Source organism: Mustela nigripes, chromosome 5 (assembly GCF_022355385.1).
Source record: "Mustela nigripes isolate SB6536 chromosome 5, MUSNIG.SB6536, whole genome shotgun sequence".
NCBI classification, from domain to species: Eukaryota; Metazoa; Chordata; class Mammalia; order Carnivora; family Mustelidae; genus Mustela; species Mustela nigripes.
Window position 1 is genome coordinate 52,204,887 of NC_081561.1, and position 26,619 is coordinate 52,231,505.

A 26,619-nucleotide genomic window follows, 5' to 3' on the forward strand; every position below is an offset into this window, starting at 1 on the left:
TTGTGAAATGGGCTTCCCACAGGTACGAAGTCGCAAGAGAGCTCGTGCTCATTCCTTTTCTTAATGGAGTTCCCCCAACTCTACTATTCCCAGTAGGTGCCTCCCATTTCTCTTCTCCCCCGGGGAGCCGGTGGCTTCTCATTCAAGCTGCTCCTCCGCACAGCTTGCCTCCTCCCTCCTTCCTGCACCTTCCACCTGAACGGTTGATGGGCCTCCCGTGGATCAACACCTGAGGAGGGAGGGGCCTGGTGCGGCTTGCCAATCAGGAGCTAGGAGCGCTCTGGGGATTTACAGCCTCCCCAGCCTGCAGGCCTCCCGCGGCTTAGCATCTAGGTGGTTGACACACCGCCTGTAGTTTTAGCGAGCGAGCAGCTTGAGGATGTTCTGTTTGCTGTGAAAGAGTTTCAGAGGTTACCTTTCCTCATTTGCATTGTGTGCGTGCACCTGTTTTTGTTTGTTTTCTTTTCCGGTGAAACTACAAAAGGAAGAGTGTAAGAACACGCCGGTGCCCAATTAAAGCCTGGACAGTGGCTATTGCAGAGGAACCCAAGTTTTGCTCTTTGTCCAAAAGTTAAAGTCTTAATCGTGGTACTGGTGAGGGAGTCACTTGTAACTGGGGGGTTAGAGAGGTGTCATGAGTCCTTTATGCTCCTCGCGTTTGTGCCTGGCGTGTATTTAATGGTGTCTTATGGGTCTAAATGAATTAAAGTGGTTTCTCACACCTCTTGAATTATCTTATTCGTCTGGAAGTATCACTTGAGATGAGGCAGAGCAAGCCAGCCCCACAGTTCAAGTAAGAAGGGAAGGAAATAGTTAAAGGATTTTAAACTGCTAAAAAGGGCTCTTCCATTTTTCTGGGAGAGCAGCAGTTTGCATGGAAATCACAGCTTTTATACATAAAGTACTGTTATGAGTCTCTTCCCCAAAGCTGTGTGAGAAATGTGCATTCCCCTCCCCCCCAGGGAAGAGCAGAATTAGGACCAAAGGTGTCCATATCTTCATGCCAAGGTTTTTCAGGTGACAAAAAGAAGGGAGAGGCGGGCTGGTATTCAGAAAATAGAAGATTCATTGGTAACAGCTCTGCCACACGGGGCTGAGTTCAGCTCATTCTGGGAGGAAAACTTTCACCGCAATTTTTATAAACTCTGTTGTTTCACTATCTTCTCTTTTCCCATATAATTCCACCATCGCCCATCACAGGCAGATGCAAATCAATCACATTAATAAGGAACATGCCAGATTATTGGTGCCAAGCACTGAACATGCCCTTCAAGATCTCAGGTTATTTGAAGAAGAGTGGTCAGAGTCTAGTTAAAACCAGAAAGCCATAAGCAATTATCAACAAGAAATGTCGTAGAAAATAGCAGAGGTATTTAAATTTAATTTTTTGAGCCAGAGAAGAGCATGAGTTATGTAAATACAAGGCTCTAGAAAGACAGGACACATTGACAATACTCAGAGCCCAGAGCCAGAATATACAGATGGAGCCTGACGTAGGACAAAGTGCTCTGTTCATCAATAGTTTTGAAAAGCTATACATTATGTAAGTAAAAACACACATTAGAAAGATTAATATAAGCCCAATTGAGAATAGCAGTTATCCAAGAGGGGGCAACAGGAAGGGGTTAAGGAATTCTTTGATATTTTGCTTTGTGTATTTTTATATTATTATGCACAAGAAAGATTTTTCACATATTATTTAAACTTTTTATAAAAGAAAAAATTTACAGAAGTCAAAACTAACTGTAAGGAGGTCCAATAGTATATGAAATTGGGTGTGTAAGGAAAGAAAGGAAAGTATTACTCCTTTATTTGGGTACAAAGGGTAGGAAGGAAAGTATGGATAAGACAGCGGAAATAAGACAGATCTGGATTTGGTCTTAACTCAGTCTTTACTGGTTGTGTAGTCTAGGGAATGTTATTATAAATCTAGGGAATGTTACTTTAAGTCAGGAATGTTACTATAAGTGAGGTCCATGGACACCCTGTTTTATTACTAATTGCAGAATTCACCCAAAATGCAGAGCACTAGTATTTTAACACAATCTCAGGAGATTCTTACACATGCTCAGGTTGAAGAACTTCTGCTCTCTGTCTTGGCTGCCTTGTGTGTAAAACGTGGTACCAATGTCAGAGCATCTTTATGAAATTTTGGTGATATGCATATTTATTAAGACAATGCACGGCACATTAAAAAAGCTGAATTCACATTATTATCTTATTATTTTAATGGGAATATTATTACTAGTAATGTTACTATTAATACCATACATTAATTACTGCTACTACAATTAGATGCTGATATCACAGCATCTTTATGAAGGTTCAGTGATATAAAATAGTAAGGCAATGGCTGGCACATTAAAAAGAACTGAACTTCCATTATTTTCTTGTTATTTTAAAGGACACGTTATTACTAGTAATACTATTACTAAAATCGTACTGAAATTACTGTTACTATTATTAAATTACTGCTACAAATCTTTCCCATCATAAGCATTTAAGATGAATACACTTTGTAACCCTCTTATAACCATCTTATTGGGCACTATTACTATCTTTCTTTATCAGGCTAGCAAGCTGAGACTTAAAGACTGTAAAGTTCATCGGTAGAGGGATAATATTTGGACCCAAAAGTCTGACTGGAGATCTTACGTGCCATGCTAAGGATGGCTTCATTTCAGCATGAAGCTAAGTTCTAAGTATTCATACGTGACTTTTGGAAAAGTTAATAATTTGTGTTGGTGATCCTGTCATATCAGTGAAAAGAAAGCTATCATGTCCTTTTTATATGGCTGCATGATATTCCAGATTAGGAATGTAAGATGATCTTACTGATAAACACTGAAGATCTTTATTTTTCTCAGTTTTTTGCTTTTACAAAAAAATATAGTAGCAAAAAGTATCCGGAGACTGTTTTTTATAGTCTCGCTCATACTCTGTGTAAGGCCTTTGTTCTAGAAGCAGGAAAAGAAAAGATGGAAAAATTTGGTTACATAAATATTAAAAACTTCCCTATGATCAAAAAAATTGCATGCAAAGCTAAAATTCAAGTGATGAGGACAAAGTATTTGCAATTCACAGTACATGACAATACATATTACTACAATATACAAAGAAATCCTATGCATTTTTCTGAAAAAAGAAAAACACTAAGTACCACCACAGATGAATGAACAAAAGGGCCAAAAAAAAACCATAAGAAAATTCTGAACCTCACTACTAATCAGGAGAATGTTAATTTTAAAAAGTTAGGTATTGAGTGCCTAGATGACTCAGTGGGTTAAGCGTCTGAGTTCAGCTAAGCTCACGATCTCAGGGTCCTGGGATCAAGTCCTGCATCGGGTTCCCTGTTCACAGGGAACCTGCTTCTTCCTCTCCTTCCTGCTCATGCTCTCTCCTTCTCTCTCAAAAAATAAATAAAATCTTTGAAAAAATAAAGTTAGATATCCTTTTTATCCTTTTGTGGCTCCCAGATTAGCTCAGATTACTGAGATTATAAAAGTTAGCAGTTACTGTGTATTGCTGTTTGCTATCTATGTGCTTTATACATTGACATTATTATCCTCCTAATAATCTTATTAGATATATTGGATATGTATGATTATTATCCATACTTTATAGATGAGGGTTGAGTTGAAACTGTTCCATTATTAACATTATACATTAACAGTTATAAATCTATAACTTGTACTTGATTCTCTGCATCCTACCTTTTTTATATCACACATCTTCCACTTTTCTGGATTTACTTTTTGTTTGCTGACACGTATCTTATAGTAATTCGTTCAGTGAACAATTGAAGAACTTTGATGATCTTGTCTATTGTTTTCTAGCACACAAGACTGAATTCCATTTGGTTTTTATTTTTTGTAGGTAATTTGTTTTAATCTTTGGAAAACTTAAAGGATTTCCTCTTACCCACTGGACTATTTTATTATGAGGATGTATCTTTCTTTGACCATGATAAATTATTTCCTTAATGGTTTTCTTCCTGATATTTTGCTAGTTTTTTTTTCCTTTTGAAACATGTAAACAGATTGATGTTAGGTCTTTAGGGTATATTAATTGCTTTATAAGCTTTCCCCCACCCCCCTATTTTCTATCTTTTTACTCTTTTTGTTTTGGGTAGAATCTCTTGATTTTGCATTTCAAACTTCTAGCACTATCCATTGTACTATTTACTCAGTCTAATGATTAAAAAAATTGTTGATGATATAACACTGTATGTTAGTTATACTTCAATAAAAATTTTTTGTATGATAATTTTTAAAATACCATATATCTAATTGGGTTTTTTATTTCCCATGGATATAGTTTCTTTTTTTTTTTTTTTAATTTATTTATTTATTTGACAGACAGAGATCACAGTTAGGCAGAGAGGCAGGCAGAGAGTCGGAGGAAGCAGGCTCCCCACCGGACAGAGAGCCTGATGTGGGGCTCGATCCCAGGACACCAGGATCATGACCCGAGCCCAAGGCAGAGGCCCTAACCCACTGAGCCACCCAGGCGCGCTCCCCGCCCATGGATATAGTTTCTAAAATATCTCTGGAAATATGCTCAAACTAGATCCTTCTATTTGCTTTGTTTTGTGTCTTTTGGTATTGGTTCTTGGGATTATTAAATTGATTATTGATTATTCAGTAGCTTTTATGGTTCTCCGTTTATGTTTGTGTTTACAATTCCTTGTTTGCCTACTGGTGAGTCCTTGTTTTATTAAGTTGTCTACAGTGACTCTGGGTGAGTAAAATTACAATACTGAGAACTTTCTGAAAAGCAGTATAACCTCTGCAAGGTATTGGAGTTTGGTTTTGTCCAAATATTAATTTAGCAAGCAAAAATTGAAGTCAGAACAAATTAAATGTACCAAACTCTAATCCTCGTGGCAGAGTCAAACTTTCCTGGATTCACAGATACTCAGCAATAGGAGGCATTTCACAAATACCTGCATATAAAAGTGGCAAAAATGGAAATAAATGGGAAAGGAGCACTACATACCAAAATGTAAACTAAAGACACTAGAAATAGAAAGTCAAAAAAGGCAAGTCACATAAGAGACTGCATAACTAACTCTTTTCCTCCAGACACTGGTAAGCAGTGGGAAAAATTTGTAAGTCTGGCAAAGACAAGAAGAGAGTTTGAGAAAAGACTCAATCTCTCTCCCTCTCCCTCTTTCTCTCTCTCTCACAGACACATACATATATACACATGACTACAATTTTGCCTACAGAAAGTAACAGATATAACCAGTTTATTTTTAACTTTGGTTATAAATTTTAAAATATTTTAAAATAGTGCATTCCTATTGTTCAAAATTAAAAAAAAAAAGAACTCACAAAAAATACTCATTGAAAATTCTTCCTTCATCCTGTCATCTATCTAGTTTCATTTCCTAAAAACAGCAGTGCTACAATGTTACTAATTCCTTGGGTATCCTTCCAGAGACATACAAAAATAATTTTAAATCACACACATATACATATATTTTTCCTTAACCATTTTCTTTACATAAATAATAGCACGTTATAAACTGTATTGTATATTGCTTTAAAAGGTATTATTTGAAGATTTTCCCATAATATTAATACATTAATTATTTTTTCATTTTTAAAGAGCTTTATTGAGAGCATAATTCAAATTCCATACAATTCATCCATTTAAGGTGTACAATTCAATGACTTTTGGTATATATAGATAGAATATATATATATATTTTACATATATATATATATATAGAGAGAGAGAGAGAGAGAGAGAGTTGTGCAATCATCACTTTATTCAGTTTTAGAACATTTTCATTACCCAGTTTAAAAAAAAAAAAGCCCAGACTCCTTAGCAATCACCCTCTAATTCCTCTATCTTTCCCAGCCCCAAGCAACCACTAATTTACTTTTTGTCTCTATAGATTTGCCTGTTCTAGAATTTCATATACATGTAATTATACAGTGCCTTTTTACACTTTGTATAATATTTTCGAGGTTCATCCATGTTGTAGTAAGAAACCAGTCTCTTTTTGAGAAATGGATGGTTGGCTAAAAAGACCCCGTGTATAAAATATATGTTCGGTTTGATATGTGGGTGTGTACACGCATGCATTAATCACTAAGAATTTCATGTATTTATATAGCAGTCACTCATATTTATGTATTAATTCTCATCAATTACTTTTAAAAAGAATCTCCTTCAGATGTTGCTAAGGTAGCACAGTTTCTTGGGGCGATACTAAGCCCAATACCCTGGTATATAGATTTATTTCACACAAAGAGTTTCGTAGTAGAGGTCATTTCTGCTTGGTTGCTGGTGGTGGAGTCAAAGGTTTCTATTACCTGATTTAAAGGCAAGCTGAAGTGTGTCCTAACTTCACCATTTTCCCAGGGTGTTTAATTTTTATGTTTCATACCAAGCCTTAGTTTCCTCTTGAAAGGAGGTGAGTACGTATGGACTGCACATGCTTCTATCTTCTCTCCCATTCTAATGGAGAAAGTGCCTGACCTTCTCTCAATGGTTGGTGTCACATAGTGTCCTCTGTATCCAATGCCAGTCTTTCTTTCTAGGTACCTCAGGTGTCTCTTTTCGCTCCTTGTCTGCAGGCTTTCCCTCCTTCAAGATACTATCTAGCAGCATACATCCACCTTTTTATATGTCTGTATGACTTAAATTATTCCCTCGAGCACTCATCAACTTCTAGATTCTGGTTATTCTCTCCTCATTCTATCTTTGCTTCTTTGGTGACTCCTGAGAACTTAAATTTGATAGTCATCAACCTTAAGATAGCATTGGGAGTCAGTGAGATCTTTTTGCTTTTTCTAAGTATCAAACCCATATGTCCAACTGTCAACTTGAAATCTCTACTGGGATGACTTAAAGGCATCTCAAACTTGAAAAACCCAGAGAGAATTCTCTGTATATATCCACTTCCACCCTTGAGGCTGCCAGTCCCAGATGTCAACTTGTCCTCTAGCTTTTCCCATTCTGGTACCTGGCATCATTTTCCACTCTCGACTGCTTTGAGTCATTCTTGATACTTTGACCAGTCTTGTGCATTCTGTTCCTAGCTCTTTGTCAAATCGGACTGTTTTTCTTTTCTCTCCTCTCACCACCCTACTCAATGCATTATTGCCTCTTGGGTGAATCCCTGGAATCCCTCCTGTTTTCCTCCTCCTGATCTTGAAACCAAAGTGATCTTTTTAACTTACTTAGAATTGTGTATGTAATCTCTCCACTTACAAGCCTTTCCTGGCTTAATGTCATTCTTAGGATAAAGTCTCTAATCTTTACAGAGCCTCCAAAATCCTGCTTGCTCTGCTTGCTCACCTACCTTTCCTGTCTCACCGCTCACTGCTCTCCTTCAGCGTCTATAGTCCAGGCACTCCTGCGGATTTTCTGTCTTTTCAATGTATGGGGCTCTTTCCCATCTCTCACTTTTCATGTCTACTGCATTCTCTTTCTAGAGCATGCTATACCCTAGCGTCATGCATTTTCCTTCTTATCACTACCACAGTTTGTGCTATATTGTTATTCGTGTGTGATTATGGTTAAATGTCAATTTTCTCTAGAATATTCTATCTCACAAGAGCAAGGACTATGCCTCTCTGGTTCACCAAACAGCAGAGCAACAGGTACATAGAATGGGTACTCAAAATATGTATTGGATATACAAGACAGGCAATAGCTAATCATTTATGCCTGTTATGTGCCAAGCACTGTAATACTTTTATATGTGGCATCTCATCTAACCCTTACTATCCCCTCCATGAGGTATTATTTCTCTTATTTTGCACTGGAGGAATGGAAAATCAGAGAAGCTAAGCAATTTTTTTCAAGGAATGACTTACTGGGGATTCCAACTTTGGTCTGTCTGAATTTTCGTCTGGTGAGCATTCTATTATACCAGATTGCTTTTGGGGCAAATAGTAAGAGATGAATCAGCCTGTGTATTTGTCCTACACTAATTCTTTATTAGTCAGGTATCAGTGAATGGAGCCTGGAAAGAATGAGGACACTTTTGAGAATATACTGAAACTATAGAACCACTTAGAACCCAGATATGTGTGTGGTGTGGATAGATGGGGGCATCAGTGGGATTCTCACCAATAGGGAGTAGGAGCAGATGAGGGCATTGAGTTCCCAGGGATGGATGGGCACTAGACGGAAGAGAGAAACAGATACAGTCTTCCTTATTTGAAATACTGAAAATAAATAAAATAAAATAAAATAAAATGGAAAAACAGAAACAGAAACAAAACAAAACAAAACAAAGAAGCATTACCTGGGCCTTGCCATGATTATTTGGGTGGGTATCAGAAATAAACACTAAAAATCATTCAGGTCAACTTCCTTCCACCCGATCAATCTCATGAAAATACTCATTCCTCTATGTGGGGTGAGAGCCTTGTTTTATTTATATTTGTTTCATTAGCGTGGGTCAGTATCTGGCAAGGCAACTTGATAATATTTGCTAAGTGAATGAATGGATGAACGCATATATTTATTGGTCAATAACAATGCTTTTCTTTACATATCATTGTTCTCTTAGGAACTTCTAGGTATGTGATTTTAAAAAGGGGTTAACTCTAAAGATGGGGATTTCAGTACCTTTGCCAGGCAACATGGAGATATTTTAGAGCATTGGACTTTTGGCAGAGATTGGAAGATCTGGATATTATTATTGAAATACTTAGCATTGTAAGTAAAAGTTCTAGGAAAGTTCATGGTCTCTGGGACAGTATTTGAATTTAAGGGGAAAAGAACTTATTTGTGGAGCATAACAAATAACATAGAGGACATGGGGAGATGGAGAGGAGAAGGGAGTTGAGGGAAATTGGAAGGGGAGGTGAACCATGAGAGACTATGGACTCTGAAAAACAATCTGAGGGTTTTGAAGGGGCAGGGGGTGGGAGGTTGGGGGAGCCAGGTGGTGGGTATTATGAAGGGCGGGGGAGCCAGGTGGTGGGTATTATGAAGGGCACGTATTGCATGGAGCACTGGGTGTGGTGCATAAACAATGAATACTGTTATGCTGAAAAGAAAAAAAAAACTTATTTTGGAAACCTCAAGCAAGAACTCTCTGCATTGAATAAATATAATTATTTATTGGAATGTATTAAAACATTCTTAAAGACTTCGGGAATTTCTAGAAAATGTAACCATGGAAGCTATGGGACCGTTAAGAACAGAGAAGTGTCTACAGAAGTAATTTTTGCATTTTATAGAACATAAGTACTTTATGAATTTAGGAAATAAAATATAGACTAGTTTGTCCAAAAAATATAAATTTTGATACAATATATTAAAATGTAGAATAGAGGTTATTTACTCAGTATTTATTAGTCAGGTACTATATTATAAGCTTCATCTTAAGCATTAATTATGTATTTATGAAATAACAGATATAATTTTTTTAACAAAATGGATGTAAACACTTTCTTTAAGAAATTTAATAATGTTTTAGAGTTTGGGGCTTCCCCTCACCCCCAGTCAGAAGAAACAATTGAAAGCTTGAGAAAAAAGAAACATAAAAAAAATGAAAATCTCACCCTCTTCTGCACATATTGCCTTCTTTCAGGTCAAGCAGAGACAGAAAGGGTTTATTTTCAAATAAGAAAATATTTGATGGGGGAAATAAACTCAATGAATTGAATGTTTGCTACATAGGCCTATGTCTGAATAGCTTCTTTCAGGAACAAATCCTTTATTTTATAGATATTTATGTTTTTTCTTCAGTGTTAAAGTATGAAAATATATTTGTTAACTAGCAATGAGTCTCATTTTTATTTTGTAAGGAAAAAAACAAAAAAACCCACAAGAAAATAAGCTCCGTGCCTCCTTTGGCTTTGACACTAATTGTAACATGTAAAAATGTAATGATTCCATTGCCTGAGAGTTACCCGTTTATGCCTTTCCACATATATATCTATCATTCACCATAATGATTGAAGAGGGATTTTGTCCACCAGCTTATGGTTAGTATAGATTCATCACTGATCTATGGAGGTAATAAAATTATGAATAAAATTATGTGGGTAAAGCCAAACTATAGTTTAAATCTGACCTCAAGTTTATCAAAATGTATACTTTTCACTTTTAGGTCTTCTGGGGATTAAAAGGTTTAGATTTCTTTTTGGGACTCAAGACATCTAAGCAATCAGAGTACCATGGACCTTGTTTCAGATGGCACCACTAATGAACATGGGAATGTAGCTAGCTCTCGGAGAACCTGCTGCCATTTCTTTTGGGTCTGTACCCAGAGGTGCAGTCACTGGATTGTAGGGTAGTTTAATTCTTTGAGGAAACTGCACACTGTTTTTCAGAGTGACTGCATCGATCACATTCCCATCAACAGTGCACCAGGGCACCCTATTCTTTAATCCCTTATCAATACTTTTAAACTTTGTGTGTGTGTGTGTGTGTGTGTGTGTGTGTGTGTGTTTAAGTCATACTAACAGGTATGAATTGTTATCTCATGGTGGGTCTGATTGCATTTCCCTGATGGTTAATTAGTGATGTTGAGTGCCCTTTTATATTACTTGTTATTTGTATGTCTTCTTCAAAGAAATGTTTCGTCAGTTCCTTTGTCCATGTTTTAATTTGAAGTTTTTTTTTAAATTAAAAATATTTATTTAAGTTCCAGTTAGTTAATACACATTGTGATATTCGTTTCAGGTGTACAATAGAGTGATAGTGATTCAGGGTTTCCATACAAGAGCCCGGGGCTCCTCACAAGTGCCCTCCGTTCCTCCTTACCTATTTCACCCATCCCCCACCCATCTTCCCTCTGGTAACCATCAGTTTGTTCTCTAGAGTTAAGAATCTATTTCTTAGTTTGCCACTCTCTTTTTTCCCTTATGATTTTTTTGTTTCTTAAATTCTACATATGAGATCTCACCGACTCACCTATTTTTCTTTTTTAATAGAGTGATTTCTAGGGGCTGGGAGGAGGAGGATATGGGGAGGTAGTAGGCAAAGAAAGGGTGCAAAGTTCAGTTTTTCAAGATGAATAGATCCTAGAGATCGTCTGTGCAACAGTGTCCACAGGAAACAATGCTGTGTTATTTCACAGTATTTTATCAAAAATTTTCCTTGAGGGTAGATATTAGGCTAGGTGTTCTTATCACAAAATAATAATATAATAAATTAAGAAAAAGTTTGGAGGGAACTTTTGGAAAGGATGGAGAGATTTATGGTGACAGGTACACGAATATATACCTATCTCCAAACTCATTAAGGTGTATGCATGAAATATGTACAGCTTTTTGTAGGATGATTATATATCAATATTTTTAAATATTAAGGTTGTTTTTTAAAAAAGGCAACACCAGGTTGGTCACTCTGCCTTCTTTAAGGTCTAATGGAGAGAACATCAACACAGCACCATCTCAAGATTAAAAAAATAAAACAAAGAAAGCCTGGAATGAGAGAAGGTATGGATTTTTTTCTATTTTTATGAAAACAGAGCACCTTCTGGCATTTTCCTTTCAGAATTTGGGATTCAGAGGATTGATCTGATACAGTTGGTAATTTTACTTAAAGACCTTCCTATTAAATAGATTCAAAATATTTTTGAAGAACAGATGGTATAGACTAGAGGAAGAGATAAACATTGTATGTTAAACATTTTATTGATCAATTAAAATATCATAATTTAAAATGTTGATTCTACGCTAAGAGTTATGCATGTCTGTATGTGACTGAGAAAGACAGAGAGAGAGTGTGCAGGGGGAGTGGGATGGGTATTTATTATCCAAAGTTAAACCTGCCCCTCCCCCAAGTACCCCCTCCCACCTTGCCCACATGCAGGCAGGCAGATGGCTGTTCTTCAAGGTGTTAGGGAAGCTGGCTTTCAGTCTTGAATCACGTGCCTCTGGGCACTTTGAAAACTGCCTCTTCTGCCTATTTTTAAGACCAGGTTGAAAAAAAAAAATGATAGAACAGAATAAAGAAACCACCTGTGTGGATTTGATAAAAAGGTAGGCTATAAAGTTACCAGCTCTTTGAAAATACTTTTGTTGTAGAAAGAAAGCATCCTTACCTTCTAGCAGTTCTTTGTTCTGATTTTTCTACAATAGAATGACTTCTTGATAAACTAATACCATCATCTGTGCAAATTAGTCTACCTGACACTAATTTTCAATCACACTTAATTTTCATCTCTGTGAACTATTTATGTATGAGAATCCCCTTCTATTTTAGGAGTACTTTCTTTGAATGCAGCAGCCATTCTCTTAAATTGTATAGACAGAATATTGGGTAAGTCGTTAGATTCACCAAAAGTTAAGCAAAACTACAAAGGAAAGGAAACACCACCAATCACTATTTCAAAGACTTACTTTTCCATTGCTTCGTATATATATGGGAAAGTGTTATGGGTAAGGGTGAATGTAGAAAACAATTGTGTTTAACTGCTAAGTATGGAAGGTACAGGAAAATGACAAGCCCTCAAATAATCATTGTGTGTCCTGCTCTGCCCTTGCATGCCATCACGCTCCCTCAGAAGTCTGACCTATGTCCATAGTTGGTTGTAAGCTGTGTTTCTGACAATAGCATGGTTGTAATGGAAACTGTCTTCACCACCTAAGTTATGGGGCCTGATACAGTGAATAACATACAAGCAGTGGGTTGGCCTACCCTAAATTATGCCTGTTAATGTGACCCCATCATTATTCCCAGGATCTGTGCCCTTCGCCCTTGATCTCATTTCTACAGGATTTAGACAAGTGTCAGACCCTTGGAATGCTACACAATAGTGACCTTGACTCCCTGGCTTCACTTTAAAAAAAAAAATGAGTTTAAATCTAGTGTTGAAATGACATGGAATGCTTTGTAACGAGACTAGTCCTGACACAGAAGAATCTCTAGGCCTCTGTCAGAGACATCTGCCTTTTGATTTGGTTCAGGCTTTCTGGTTATAAGGGTAGCTCATGCCTTTAGAGAAGACTAAAACCTCTCTGTTGTTGTTGTTGTTGTATTTGATACACGGGGAAATTCAGGTGATTCCTCCTTAGTGTTAACTTTCCAGATACTATTTTTAAAGCTTTGTCCTTATAATTGTCAAAATACAACTCTTAAAGGGAGAAAGAAAACACTGCTTGGCAAAAGATGTTAAAATAAAGATGGTAGGATGTTTAACGCTTGATAGATGTACAAGTGGAAAGGGGGTATAATTTGGAACCAAGAGGTGCCACCCCAAGGCTGGTCCTGAGTTCCTTTGGGGGGAAAAAGCAGTCTTTAATTACATCTGGTACTTGTTAATTCTTTTTGGAGTCTCTTCCCAGATCTGTTCCCCCATCAGCCTCCCATCAAGCAACAGAAATTCCAGATGGTTCCCTCCATATGCCCGTGCTCATTCTCTCAAGTAGGATAGATTGGTCACTGACAGAGTAGGATGGAATAGCCTTGGTCAAAGCAAGGCAAGATGGAAAGCAGCGTGCCACAGTTAATTTAGAGGTAGCCTATTGTTCATGTTTTTAAGTGGGTTGTATAAATAACTGTTTCGGGGTGATTTTTTTTTCTGGAATGTGTTGAGTAATTTCATGGAAGTGAAGCTGCTCAGAGAAAGTCGCATATTGATCCTATTTTTATACACCTGGAAGAGAGAGACATCCACTATAAGCTGTCATTATATAGTTGGAGGTTGGTCAATTTGGACCTGCAGCTGATCTGCTGTGGAGCCTACATTGGAATGAATTTTTCTGCCTTTGTTACTTACAATGATAGCTGTAGTCTGCTACAGTGATATGAAAATTCCTTTATAGAAATATTTATGGGACATATGGTCCTTTCATCTTAGCAGAATTTTGTTATTAGGCACATTGATAGACTTTCCATTTTGAAGTAGTTGGGAGTAAAGATGAGGTCAACCTCTATATAATGAAAAAATAAACAATTAACCTTGAACAATATGGGAGTTAGGGTGCTGATCCTATACCCCGTGCAGTCAAAAATTTTTATATAACTTTGATCCTCCCCAAATGTAACTACTAATAGCCTATTGTTGACCAGAAGCCTGACCAATTACATTAATAGTTGATTAACATATATTTTGTATGTTACATATATTATCTCCTATAATCTTTCAATAAGTAAGCTTGAGAAAAGGAAATGTTTTAAGAAAATCATAAGGGAGATGAGGACATTTGCAGGAAGTTCTGTACTATATTTAAAAAAAAAAAATCTGTGTATAAGTGGACCCATGCAGTTCAAACACATATTGCTCAAGGGTCAACTGTATTATCATTTCAAGTATATCACATTATACTTATTTGTTTATCTGTCCTTATCTGATGATAGGATACATGTCTTACTCATGTCCAATTTCCTCCCACCCAACAAGATTTGACACATCACAGGGAAGGAAAAGAAAGGAGAAAAATGAATAGACAGGAAATTTCATTCTTTTTAAAAAAGGTTTTATTTATTTATTTAACAGAGAGAGAGAGAGAGAGAGAGAGAACGTGAGCACCAGAAGGCAGAGGGAGAGGGAGAAGCAGGCCCCCCGCTGAGCAGAGAACCTGATGTGGGGCTTGATCCCAGGACCCTAGGATCATGACCTGAGCTGAAGGCAGACATTGAACCAACTGAGCAACCCAGGTTGCCCTAGACAGGAAATTGCCAAGTGCAAGGTGACACTGAAAGAGAGCAATGTTTCTACTCTTGTCTTCATCCTATACTTCCCCTTGAATAGGTATTAGATTTTATGTGTGGAGTGTGTGTGTGTGTGTGTTTGTGTGTGTGTGTGTGTTTGTGTGTGTGTGTGTGTGTGTGTGTGTGTGTGTGTGTGTTATTTGGTGTTATTTATGAATATCTATAGTTCAAGTTCCTCAGAAAATAAAAGTGAGAATGCCGCTATGGTTTCTGTTCTCATGGAGCTTACAATAGTTAGGCAATATATGATTCGTGTGAAATTTGTTGGTATATTTGGAGTGGATAAAGCAATTAAAAGGACAAATTTCTTCTAAGAAGGCTATGTGATAAAGACCAAAAGGAAAATTTTAGATTCTGTGTTATCATCATATTTTACTTGGAAAGTTTGTTAAAAAGAAGCCTAATGTCATGCTTTTAGGTGTGTGAGTACTCTGTGAATGAAGGAAAACATTTTTTGAAGCAACTTAATCATTTTGTTCAATCAAGCTCAGCAGCCAAACATTGGTAGTTTGGGCCATATGTTGGAAGAGATAAAGGCCTAGAAACTAGAAACTAGAACTCTAGTTGTTTTTTTTTTTTTTTTTGAAGGTGCTGACTTGAAATAATTTCTATCTTGCTTTTGAAATCATATAAAACTCATGAAGTCACAAAATGTGTGTTAAACCTAGAACATCCTCTTGATATTTAAGTCTTTTGTTTGAATTTTTTAAAGTACCTGAAATGAAATTGAAATATGTATTTTTATCTGTTTAGCTTGTTTGTTCATTTTGTATTAGTTCCTAATGTGTTCTTGAATTTAAGGTGTATAGCGAAGTAAACTCAGCAGATCTGAGCAAGGTTTATTTAACACAATTTTATCTTTGATGTCCAGTAGGCATGAGGGATTTTTTGAACAGACGGTTTCTTCCCCTAAGAAAGTTACAGCAGGTGAGAAAAGCATAATTACACTGAAGAACAGCCCAGTGACAGTTACCTCTTTACATACACTAATTATGGATGTATTTATGATAATATGTTTTAATGTTCTGTTATCATTAGGTAGAGAGATATCCATGGGGGCAGTGGTGGGCCCAGTGGGGAGTGGACAGGAAATGTCTTACCTGCAGAGCTAGAACTTGGGTTGATTCTGATGGGTGAGTGGGTGGTGTTGATGCTGTTGGACAATAGCCACGCCTGGAGAATTTATGGACTAGGCCTACAGATGTCCACTTCAATTCTGTCTACAATTTATAGACTACAGCTAGTCATGTGGCTTTGTCTATCTACAAACGAGGCCAGAAAAGATAGTCTAACTGTGAACTCAGGAGGAAAAAGGAAATAGTTGGTTTACAATCATAGAGTCTTTGTTGGGGACGAGGAAAGACGGCCTCTGAGACTTTAATTTGGAGGGTAGGTCCTTAAGAACAGCAGGGTACATTGTTTCCTGGAATGAGACATGAGATCATGTTAACAAAATTCCTTAAAACCTTTACATGTGTCAGTGATTACAGTACTTGAAATTCAAGCGGCAACTTTTATTTGAGATCTTTAATTTGTGCTGAATTACTACTAAGCCTCAGAAAGTAACACTTAATACTTTGGCATACATGAAATATTTACTCTTTTAAATGAGAATTTTTATTCATGTATCACCTTATTGTTACTTTTAGACAAAAATCTATGATTCCTTTCTTCTGAAGTTATATGGAAACTTTATGAAAAGAGTGATGAAGAACAATGGTTTTAAGTTGTCTAATGACGTCTACAAGCACGCCAAACTAATTGAGAGCAGTGCCAGTAATGAAAATACTGAGCATTTCTTTTTCTTTTTTCTTTTTAAGATTTTTAAAATTTATATGACAGAGAAAGAGACAGCAAGAGAGGGAACACAAGCAGGGGGAGTGGGAGAGGGAGAAGCAGATTTTCTGCTGAGCAGGGAGCCTGATGCAGGGTTCGATCCCAGGACCCTGGGATCATGACCTGAGTTGAAGGCAGAGGCTTACTGACTGAGCCACCCAGGTGCCAGGAAATAACTAGCATTTCTTGAGCACACACCAGACTTTTACTTTGTGTGGTAGAAATATAAATCGGGAAATGTAAATTTCACTCTGAGTTGGGAGATTGAGAATGACTCACTAGTACTGTGTAAGCACTTTAGATCTATGAACTCATTTCAGCCTCACAAACACCCTAGGAGTGAAGCAGGTATTTTTATTATTCCTGATTTCACAGATAGATAACTGAGGTGCAAAGCTGTAAAGGTGTTGTTTCACACAGTTAATAAGTAGCAGAGCGGAGATTCACATCCAAATAATTTGACTTCAGAGGCCAAGGTCATATCTGTGATTCTCTACCTCCCTGAAATTATGGCCAAAGTGAAGGGAAGGGACAAAAGATAGGGAAATTTTAGTGTATTTGCACTAAAGTAGGACTGGCAAGGGGTGGGTGAGGGGGTGGGAGGGGTGTGTGCCTGGGTGGCTCAGTTGGTTAAGCATCTCACTCTTGATTTAAACTCAGGTCATAATCTCAATATTGGAAGATTGATTCCTACCTTGGGCTCTGTGCTCAGCTGGGAGTTTGCTTGAGGATTCTCTCTCTCTCTCTCTCTCTCTCTCTCTCTCTATATATATATATATACATACAGGCTTGGGGGTTTAGGGCATAAACACTGCCTTTTGGCCTTAACACTTGGTTTGTCTGGCAATAGAAGAATTTATTAATTGTGTAGTATTTTTTTCCCCTCCTGTTCCTTATTAAGACCTATTCTTTAACAAACTATTTGTTCTTCTAGTTGCTACACCTGTCCTGGCATGAGGCCCAGTGTGAGCAGCCCCTGAATCACCTGGGGAACCACAGAGTAAACCACTGGAGGGGAGAATGCGATTCTTATTTTGGTTATATGTTGGCTCAACTTCTTTTTCTTCTGCAGACAGGACGGTCCTTGTGGATACAAATCTCCCAGTCCTCAGAGGCCTTTATGTGATGGGGACTTTAGAATTCCCTGTGGACAGAAGCAATGTTCTGAGTGTGGCGTGCATGGTCATTGCTGGCGGGGAGCTGAAAGTTGGTAAGTACAGGGCACAAGGATAGGGAACTTAAGGGGAATTAACTCTGTGAGAAAGTTCTTGAGAATTGGTGGTATCATCCAGCAGGTTGGTTAACAGAGTATAGAGAGGGTTAAGGGAAGGGGGTGAGTTTACTGATAAAGCTTTTCCTATATACAAGCTTTGGACAACACAGACAGAGGTGACTTTGATGGGTCATTCTTTTGTCCACCCACTGTCATCAGGCCATGTTTCTGGCTCTATGGTTCCCATGTTGCCTCTCATGGCAGGGCTCCTGGCTTCCTCCAGGCCACAGATCAATTCTGGCCTTTGGTCCTTTGTACAAGAATTTACCTATGGCCCACTCTTTCAGAAGGAACAAATTATCAATTGTCGTGCAACGATGACCTTTGTCTAGTTCCAAAACATTAAAAAAATTTTTAATTCCAGTAGAGCTAACAGTATTATATTACTTTCAGGTGTATGATTTAGTGATGTAACAATTCTATACATTAGTCAGCGCTCATCATGATAAGTGTGCTCTTAATCCCCCTTCACTTGTTTGACCTCTCTCCCCACCTACCTCTCTTCTGGTGACCACCAGTTTGTTCTGTCTAGGTAAGAATCTGTTTGTTTGTTTGTTTTAGAAAAATGTCTGTTCATGTCTTCTGACCGTTTGTTAATTGGATTGTTCATTTGGGGAATATTGAGTGTTTTAGGTTCTTTATATATTTTGGATATTAACTTTTTGTCAGATATGCCATTTGCAAATATCTCCCCCCATTAATAGGTTGCCTTTTAGTTCTGTTGACTATTTCCTTTGATATGCAGAAGCTTTTTATTTTGATGTCATTCCAGTAGTTTAGTTTTGCTTTTGTTTCCCTTGCCACAGGAGACATATCTAGAAAATATTGCTATGGTCAATGTCGAAGAGGGTGCTGCCTCTGTTCTCTTTTAGGATTTTTTATGGTGTTAGGTCTCACATTTAGGTCCCTAATCATTATTGAGTTTATTTTTGTGTACTGTGTAAGAAAGCAGTCTGGTTTCATTCTTCTGGATGTAGCTGTCCAGTTTTCCCAACACCATTTGTTGAAGATATTGTCTTTTTCTCATTGCATAATCTTTTCCTGCTTTGTTGAAGATTAATGGACCATATAATTGTGAGTTTATTTCTGGACTCTCTATTTTGTTCCATTGATTGATGTGTCTGTTTTTATGCCAGTACCATACTTTTTTTTTTTTTTTTTTTTTTTTTTTTATTACTAGGGCTTTGTAGTGTATCTTGAAATCTGGGATTGTGTTACCTCCAGTTTTGTTCTTTTTCAAGATTACTTTGACTATTCAGGGTCTTTTGTGGTTCCATACAAATTTTAAGATTAATTGTTCTACTTTTGTGAAAAATACTATTGGTATTTTGATAAGGATTGCATGAAATGTGGAGAGTGCCTTGAGTTACATGGACATTTTAACAATAATTGTTCTCTAAATCCATGAGCATGGGCTATCTTTCCATTGCTGTGTGTCATTTGTAATTTTTTTCCTTATGATTTCATAGTTTTCAGAGTATAGGTCTTTTACCTCCTTGATTAAGTTTATTCCTAGGTATTTCATTATTATTTGTGCAATTAAATGGGAATATTTTCTTAATTTCTCCTTCTGGACTTTATTAGTAGTATATAGAAATACAATGGGATTTTGTATATTGATTTTATATCCTGGTATATTACTAATTAATTTATCAGTTCTAGTAGTTTTTTGGTGGCATCCTTAGAGTTTTCCATATATAGTATCATGACATCTACAAATAGTAAAAGTTTTACTTCTTCCTTACCAATTTGGGTACCTTTTAAAATTTCTCTTTTTTTCTGATTGCTATGGCTAGGACTTCCAATACTGTGTTTAATAAAAGTGGTGAGAGTGCACATCACTATCTTGTTCCTGACCTCAGGGGAAAAGCTGTCAGTTTTTCATCATTGAGTATGATGCTAGCTGTGGATTTTTTCATCTGTGGCTTTATTATGTTGAGGTCTGTTCCCTCTAAACCTACTTTGTTGTTGATAGCTTATATCATGAATGGATGTTGTATTTTGACAAATGCTCTTTCTGCATCTATTGAAATGATCATATGATGTTCATTCTTTCTTTTGTTGATGTGATGTATCACACTGATTGATTTGCAAATACTGAACCATCCTTGCATCCCAGGAATAAATCCCAGTGGATGATGATGAATGATTTTCTTTCTTTCTTTCTTTTTTTTGGCTGGATTCAGTTTGCTAATATTTTGTTGAGGATTTTTGCATCACTGTTCATCAGAGATAATGGCCTGTAGTCTCTTTTTCTGTAGTACTTTTATCTGATTTTAGTATCAGGGTAATGCTGACCTCTTAGAATAAATTTGGAAGCTTTCCTTTGTCTTCTATTGTTTCAGAATCGTTTGAAAAGAATAGGTATCTACTCTTTAAATGTTTGATCTACCTGTGAAGCGATCTAGTCCGGACTTTAGCTTGTTAGGATTTTTTTGATGACTTTTTCAATTTCATTGTTGGTAATTGATATGTTCAAATTTTCTATTTCTTCCTCATTCAGTTTTGGGAGGTTATATTTTCCAGGAATTGATCCATTTCTTCTAGTGTGTCCAACTTTTTGGCATATAGTAGAATTATAGTTTTTCATAATAGTCTCTTATTTTACTTTGTACTTCTATAATGGTTGTTATATCTCCACTTTAATTTCTGATTTTGTTTATTTGAGTCATTCTCTTTTTTGAAGAGTCTGCTTAAAGTCATCAATTTTGTTGATCTTTTCAGAGAACCAACTCCTGGTTTCATTGATCTGCTTTATCATTTTTTTTAAGTTCCTGTTTTGTTAATTCCTGCTCTAATCTTTATTGTATCCTTCCTCCTACTGGTTTTGTGTTCTGTTTGTTCATCTTTTTAGTGTCTTTTAGGTGTAAAACTAAGTTGTTTATTTAAGATTTTTCTTGCCTCTTGAGATAGGTCTGTATTGCTACAAACTTCCCTCCTGGAATAGCTTTTGCTGCATCCCAAATATTTTGGACCATTATGCTTTCATTTTCATTTGTTTCCATGTATTTTTTTATTTCCTTTTCAATTTCTCAGTTGGTCCATTTATTGAGTAATAGAATGTTATTCAACATTTATGTATTTGTGCTTTTTCCAGATTTTTTCTTGTGGTTGATTTCTAGTTTCATAGCAATATGGTTGAAAAAGATGCATAGTATGACTTAGCAGTTTTTGAACTTGTTGAAGCTTGATTTGTGACCTAATATGCGATCTGTTCTGGAGAATGTTCCATGTTGCACTTGAAAAGAATGTATATTCTGCAGTTTTAGAATAGGATATTTTGAATATATCTGTTAGATCCATCTGTGAATTTAAAGTGTCATTCAAACCCATTGTTTCCTTTTTGATTTGTTGTTTGGATGATCTATCCATTGATGTAAATGGGGTGTAAAATTCTACTACTATTTTACTACTGTTGCTTACTTATTTTGTATTTGTTAATAAGTTCTCTATGTATTTGGATGCTTCCATGTTGAGTGCATAAATATTTACAATTGTTACATCTTCTTGTTGGATTGTTCCCTTTATGATTATATAGTATCCTTCTTTGTGTCTTGTTATAGACTTTTATAAAAGTCTGTTTTGCTACCCTGGCTTTTTTCATCTCCATTTGCACAGTAAATGTTTTTCTATCCCTTCACTTTTGACCAGCATGTGTCTTTAGGTCTGAAATGAGTCTCCTATAGGTAGCGTACTTGGGTCTTCCTTTTTTAACCATTCCATCACTCCATGTCTTTTGATTGGACCAGTTATTTCATTTGCATTCATAGTTATTCTTGATAGGTATGTGCTCATTGTCATTTTGTTACTTGCTTTATGGTTTTTTTTGTATTTCTTCTCTATTCATATAAGTAGATGTTTTAAGGTCCTTGATACATGCTGTTAAATTGCTTTTCAGAAAGATTTTACAAATTTGTACTTACTTCACATATCTCAGAGTTATGAGATCCTCATACTCTCTAACATCACCTTTAAACACCACTTTGTTCAGTTCCTCTGAGAGTATGAAGCCAGAGGGAAAAAACTTTTCCTGGGTGGACCCTGACTTACTCTGAACAGAGTAAAATGAGTATAATGATGAGCATGGGCTCCAAGTTGAATGGCTTGGGATCAATCCAGCTTGGTCACCTACTTGATGTTTGACTTTAAGCTAATCACCCTCTGGACACATCCATTTATTCATCAGTAAAGTATATGGCAAAATAGAAACTTCCCTGGAGGGATGTTAAAACCATTAAATATAACAGTTCTTTTTACGTGCTTGCCATGTAATAGGTATTTGATGAAAGTTTATCTGTCAGGGTGCTTGAAAAAAAATAGATGCCATACAGAATTGGACAATTTGAGGAGATGTTAATGAAGGAAATATTCACAAAAGTCCAAATGGCACGGAGGCTTCCCTAAGGGCTAGTAACAGCAGAACATCCTTACTACCCCTTGCTTTAAAGGAGTGAAAAAAAAGAAGTCATTGCTAGAATTAGAGATGGAGCGGTGTGTGTGTGTGTGTGGAGGTGATTGCCAGTGCCATGACCTTCTGTGTATCTGAGACTCAGTACAGAGAAAGACTTATGGGAAAAAATACCTTGATCTCACTTTCTTTTCTACCTTATCTCTTTCTTGTTCTATCATCCGGCTAAACCGAAGCTCTGAGTAAGGAAGAACTTGATGTTGTACATGCAGGTCAGCAGCATTCTGGGGAACTGAGTAGAGAGGAAAGACAGGCAAAGTTTAAAATGAACTTCAATACATATCATCCTTTTATTAATATGATGAAACATTAAACTAACTTCTCTGTCCAACCCTTCATGCTATTGGTCCTGCCAAGTATGTTGTCAAATCTAATTCCTATTCTTTTTATATGTGCTGCCTTTGCATTTCATATCACTACATTGTACACTTGAGTAAGGATTATTTTGTTTTTCCCTGAGTTTTAGGGGGTGTAAGTGTGATACTTTTTATTTATTTCTTTATTTTATCATTTTGATCAATTTTTTTCACAGTGGGGAAATCCTTTTAGGTTCTGATTTTTCCTCCCAGATTAATATAATTTGTTCATTTATTTAATAGTCTATAAAATCCTCATTCAGCTAACTGATATAAATACTTAATAAAACTGAACTTTGTTCTTTTGACTAGAAAATGTATTTTAGGTTGACACCTATTGCTAAGATTAGTCTTCTACTTTTAAGTTGTTTTTTAGGCTTCTGTGTTCACTTATCACTATAATAAAAACTTTTTGCCTGAAAAAATATATCTTTCAAGGGAAGTGACACAGAAATTTTCCATTTTTGATTTATACATTTCAAATCTTATTTTAAAATTTGTCCATTCCCAACTTTATTTTTACCTATTAGTAGACAATGGTGTATTATTTTTCTCCCTGCTTTGTCCATGTGTTCCATGGACAAGGTTGATTACTAGGGCCCATCTGCCCAATTTTATGTGTATCATGCCTGAAGGAAGACTTTCATCCCTTCCGTCTAATTCTACCACACCCTAAAAGAAATACCAACATGAAATAAATAATAAGACTGGTTAGTAAACAGACTTAATAGATGTGGACCTTGGCACAGAGCACTGCCAGAGTATGTCTGCTGTCTGATGCCATCCAATCCAAGTCCTAACATTGTAGAATTATATTTTGTGGTTCTGCTTTTAAGTCAGCTGGTGCTGGCAAAAGGTACCAACCGACTTTTAGTAGAGTAGAAAGTAGAGTGGAAGGGGAGAATGCTATAGAATTAGAAGGGATGTTTAAGATCAAAGCTTTGCTCAGAGGGTTATAGCTGCATCACATATGCCAAACTCATTCTCATTCATCATTCAGTGATCGTCACATTAACTTGATAACACACTTGGGATAAGCTTAAAGTATTTCATTTGTGTATCCATTCTTTCCTTCATCATGTGTTTACTCATTGCCTATTGTTTGCCAAGTACTATGGGAGAACTTGGATGTACAGAAATACTAGTCACCAATCCTAGTTTGCAAGAGATGTCTCAGTAAAATAGTGGGGTCAAACAAGGAAAAACATAATTAGAGGAGCCCCATCTTCCAACCTGGAGGGAGTGTAGAGATAGAGGAAGAGATCTGGAAAGACACATCTTTGTGGAAATACATTATACCCTCAGGAAGTTGTAGGAATAGTCTGAATTGCAGGACTTATGGAATTGTGTTAGCTGGAGAAGCTTCTTGGCTTCATACATTAGGTTAAGGGGTTTAGATTTCATCGTGAAGGCAGTGAGTGGGTAGTCACTGGATAGTTTTAGGTAGGGAAGTGTCATACTTAAATTTGGTCTTGGAAAGATCACTCCTGGCAGAGTGGGTGGTGTATTGGAAGGGGCACAGTGAAATGTGAGAAGCCATTGTGTTCCAGGAGAACAAAGGAATTGAACTAAAGCACTGGAATTGAAGAGAAGGAATGAATTGCAGAAATACTAAGGGTATGAACAACCTAATGGCAATTTTGATGTGAGGTGAGAAGGTGTTTAGAATACATCCCACATTTCAGGTTGGGAGATCTGGGTCTATGGTACTGCCAGGATGAATTACCTTTCTACCACTTGTTAGCTGAGTGACTATAGATAAGTTACAGGATCTATCTCTGTCTCAGTTTCCTTATCTCCAAAATGGGAAGAATAATAGTTCTTATTTTATGGAGTTTTATGAGAATTAAATGAATGAGCATTTATTAAAGTGCTTGAATAGTGTCAGGCACATAGGAAGCCAGCCTATGTGTTGTTTGTTGTTTGTTGAATACATAGATGCATATACCTCAAAATGAGATTTCAATGGAATGTGTAAGTGGCTAAAATTTGGGGGAGCACTGACCTTTTAAGAGTGGTAGGGGAAGCTGAGTTCAGGGAGGAGGATAGAAAAGAAACAGCAGTGCAGGTAGAAGGAAAATTAAATGATAAAAAAGTAATATCTTGAAACACAAGAGGGAATTTATAAGAAAGAGAGAGTGGTCGTTAACGTAAGATATTGCGGGGAGAGCAAACAAAGTAAGAAGGGAAACCAGCCATCATATTATGGCTTTTTGTTTTGTTTTGTTTTGTTTTTAATAATGGGTATCTAATATAGTTTTGATACGAAATGTTATTTTGCATGTGAAACAAAGAAAAAATTCAGTCCATTATGTCCATTATTTGAGGGACAGTACCTTTTTTTTTTTTTTTTAAGATTTTATTTATTTATTTGACAAAGAGAGAGAGAGAGATCACAAGTAGGCAGAGAGGCAGGCGGAGAGGGCAGGGGAAGCAGGCTTCCCGCTAAGCAGAGAACCTGATACAGGGCTCTATCCCAGGACCCTGAGATCACGACTCAAGCTGAAGGCAGAGGCCTAACCCACTGAGTCACCCAGGCGCCCCGAGAGACAGTAACTTTTAATGAGTTCAATACTATTTATCTATTAACAACTTCATTTTTTGGCTTTAATATAATCTTAAGTACAACTGAACATATTAAATCTCATGTTTAACAATGAACAGTTATCCACATTAAGAGTGATGTCATGAAACCTTTATATGTGCTCATGAATAACTTTCTTTTGGATGAGAAAATGTGGCAAATTAGTAAATACTAAAGAGAAAATAATTTCTCTGATACGATGACTGTCTGGTTTTATTTATAGATTTGTCCCTGTCTCTGTCCCCTTCCTGCTTCTTTCCCTTTCTTTCTCTTTCATTGAATGCCAGCTCAGTGCCAAAAATTCTTCCTGGGACTTGAGTACTTAGCAGTAAGCAAGACAGATAAGATTCCTTTTTAATGAAATAAAGTAAAGTCCAGGTTGGATCTGCACACCATAGATTAGGTAGTTAATAAGAGCTTTTCTGAAAAGCCACTGTGACCTCAAACCAGATACAAGAAAAAGCTAGACTTGCAAAGATTTGGACTGCTGGTTTCCAAACAGAAGGCAGATCTAGTGCAAAAGAGCCAAGGCAGAGCGGGAATGTGCTTTACACAGTCGTAAAGAAGAATGGCAGCCTAATTGCTGGAGAACACTGAGAAGTAGACATGAATTTCATGAAGAAGACTGGATTTAAGCAATGTAATGTTGCTTATTACAGTATTAAAGACACAAATGAGCCCAAACTGTGCTGAAAGTTGTTACTTTTTCATAATCTCATGAGTATAACTTTAACAAAACAGAAGTTAGTTGAAGATTCTCATAAATATGGCAATTCTGGACACCTGTATTATAATTCTAGTTAAGCAACTTGTTTCATAACTTCTGGAAAATTCTTTAATAGTAGATTTATAACAGTAATATCACATACTTCAGTGATTTTGTGAATCATCTGTCTCATTGCCTGGATAAGGAAATTGAGCTCCAGAGGGATTAATGATTTGTTTCCAGGACTCCTAGCTGATAAAGACCAGGACCAGGATCAGAGGCTATTTTAGGTACCTTAAATACTCAGACTAGAAGCCAGTGCCAAAGGACTATCTTTACTGTGAGTACTTCCTCACTCCATTCACTAGGTTTCACTGTCTTTTTTTCTGGTCCATTCAATAGTCCATATTTTTATTATTACATTCATTTTGTTTTTATGAAATGGTATATTTTCACGAATTCCTTCTGTGTTTTAGATAATAGGATTCTTCAGACATTTCGTAACCTATGTACCTAGTGCGTAGTAGGCTTCTGATACTGTGCTGTGTGACTGATTAGTGTATACATAAATGGATGGATAGATCTGTCTTTTAGCTCAATGTCTTTTTCTTGTAACATATTCAGTATCCCTAGACTTAAATGTCTACATCTGTAAGGAAGGAATTATAATGTTAATTTGGAAATGACTGCAATGGTTTTGCCCCGAATGAAAGGTATAAAATAGTGGTGAGACATGTTGGAAAAGTTGATGATATT

The 26,619-nt window shown here is 36.6% G+C and overlaps 1 protein-coding gene across 12 annotated transcripts in view; it reads left to right on the plus strand.

The window, feature by feature from the left end:
* The window catches only part of PKHD1 (PKHD1 ciliary IPT domain containing fibrocystin/polyductin), a 478,342-nt gene that overhangs the window by 263,011 nt on the left and 188,712 nt on the right, over positions 1–26,619 (plus strand). For all 12 annotated transcript variants that reach the window (XM_059400266.1, XM_059400267.1, XM_059400265.1 and 9 more), the window contains one exon: positions 17,549–17,686. In XM_059400266.1, coding sequence (XP_059256249.1) covers positions 17,549–17,686 — 138 coding nt within the window. The remainder of the gene's footprint in view (positions 1–17,548; positions 17,687–26,619) is intronic.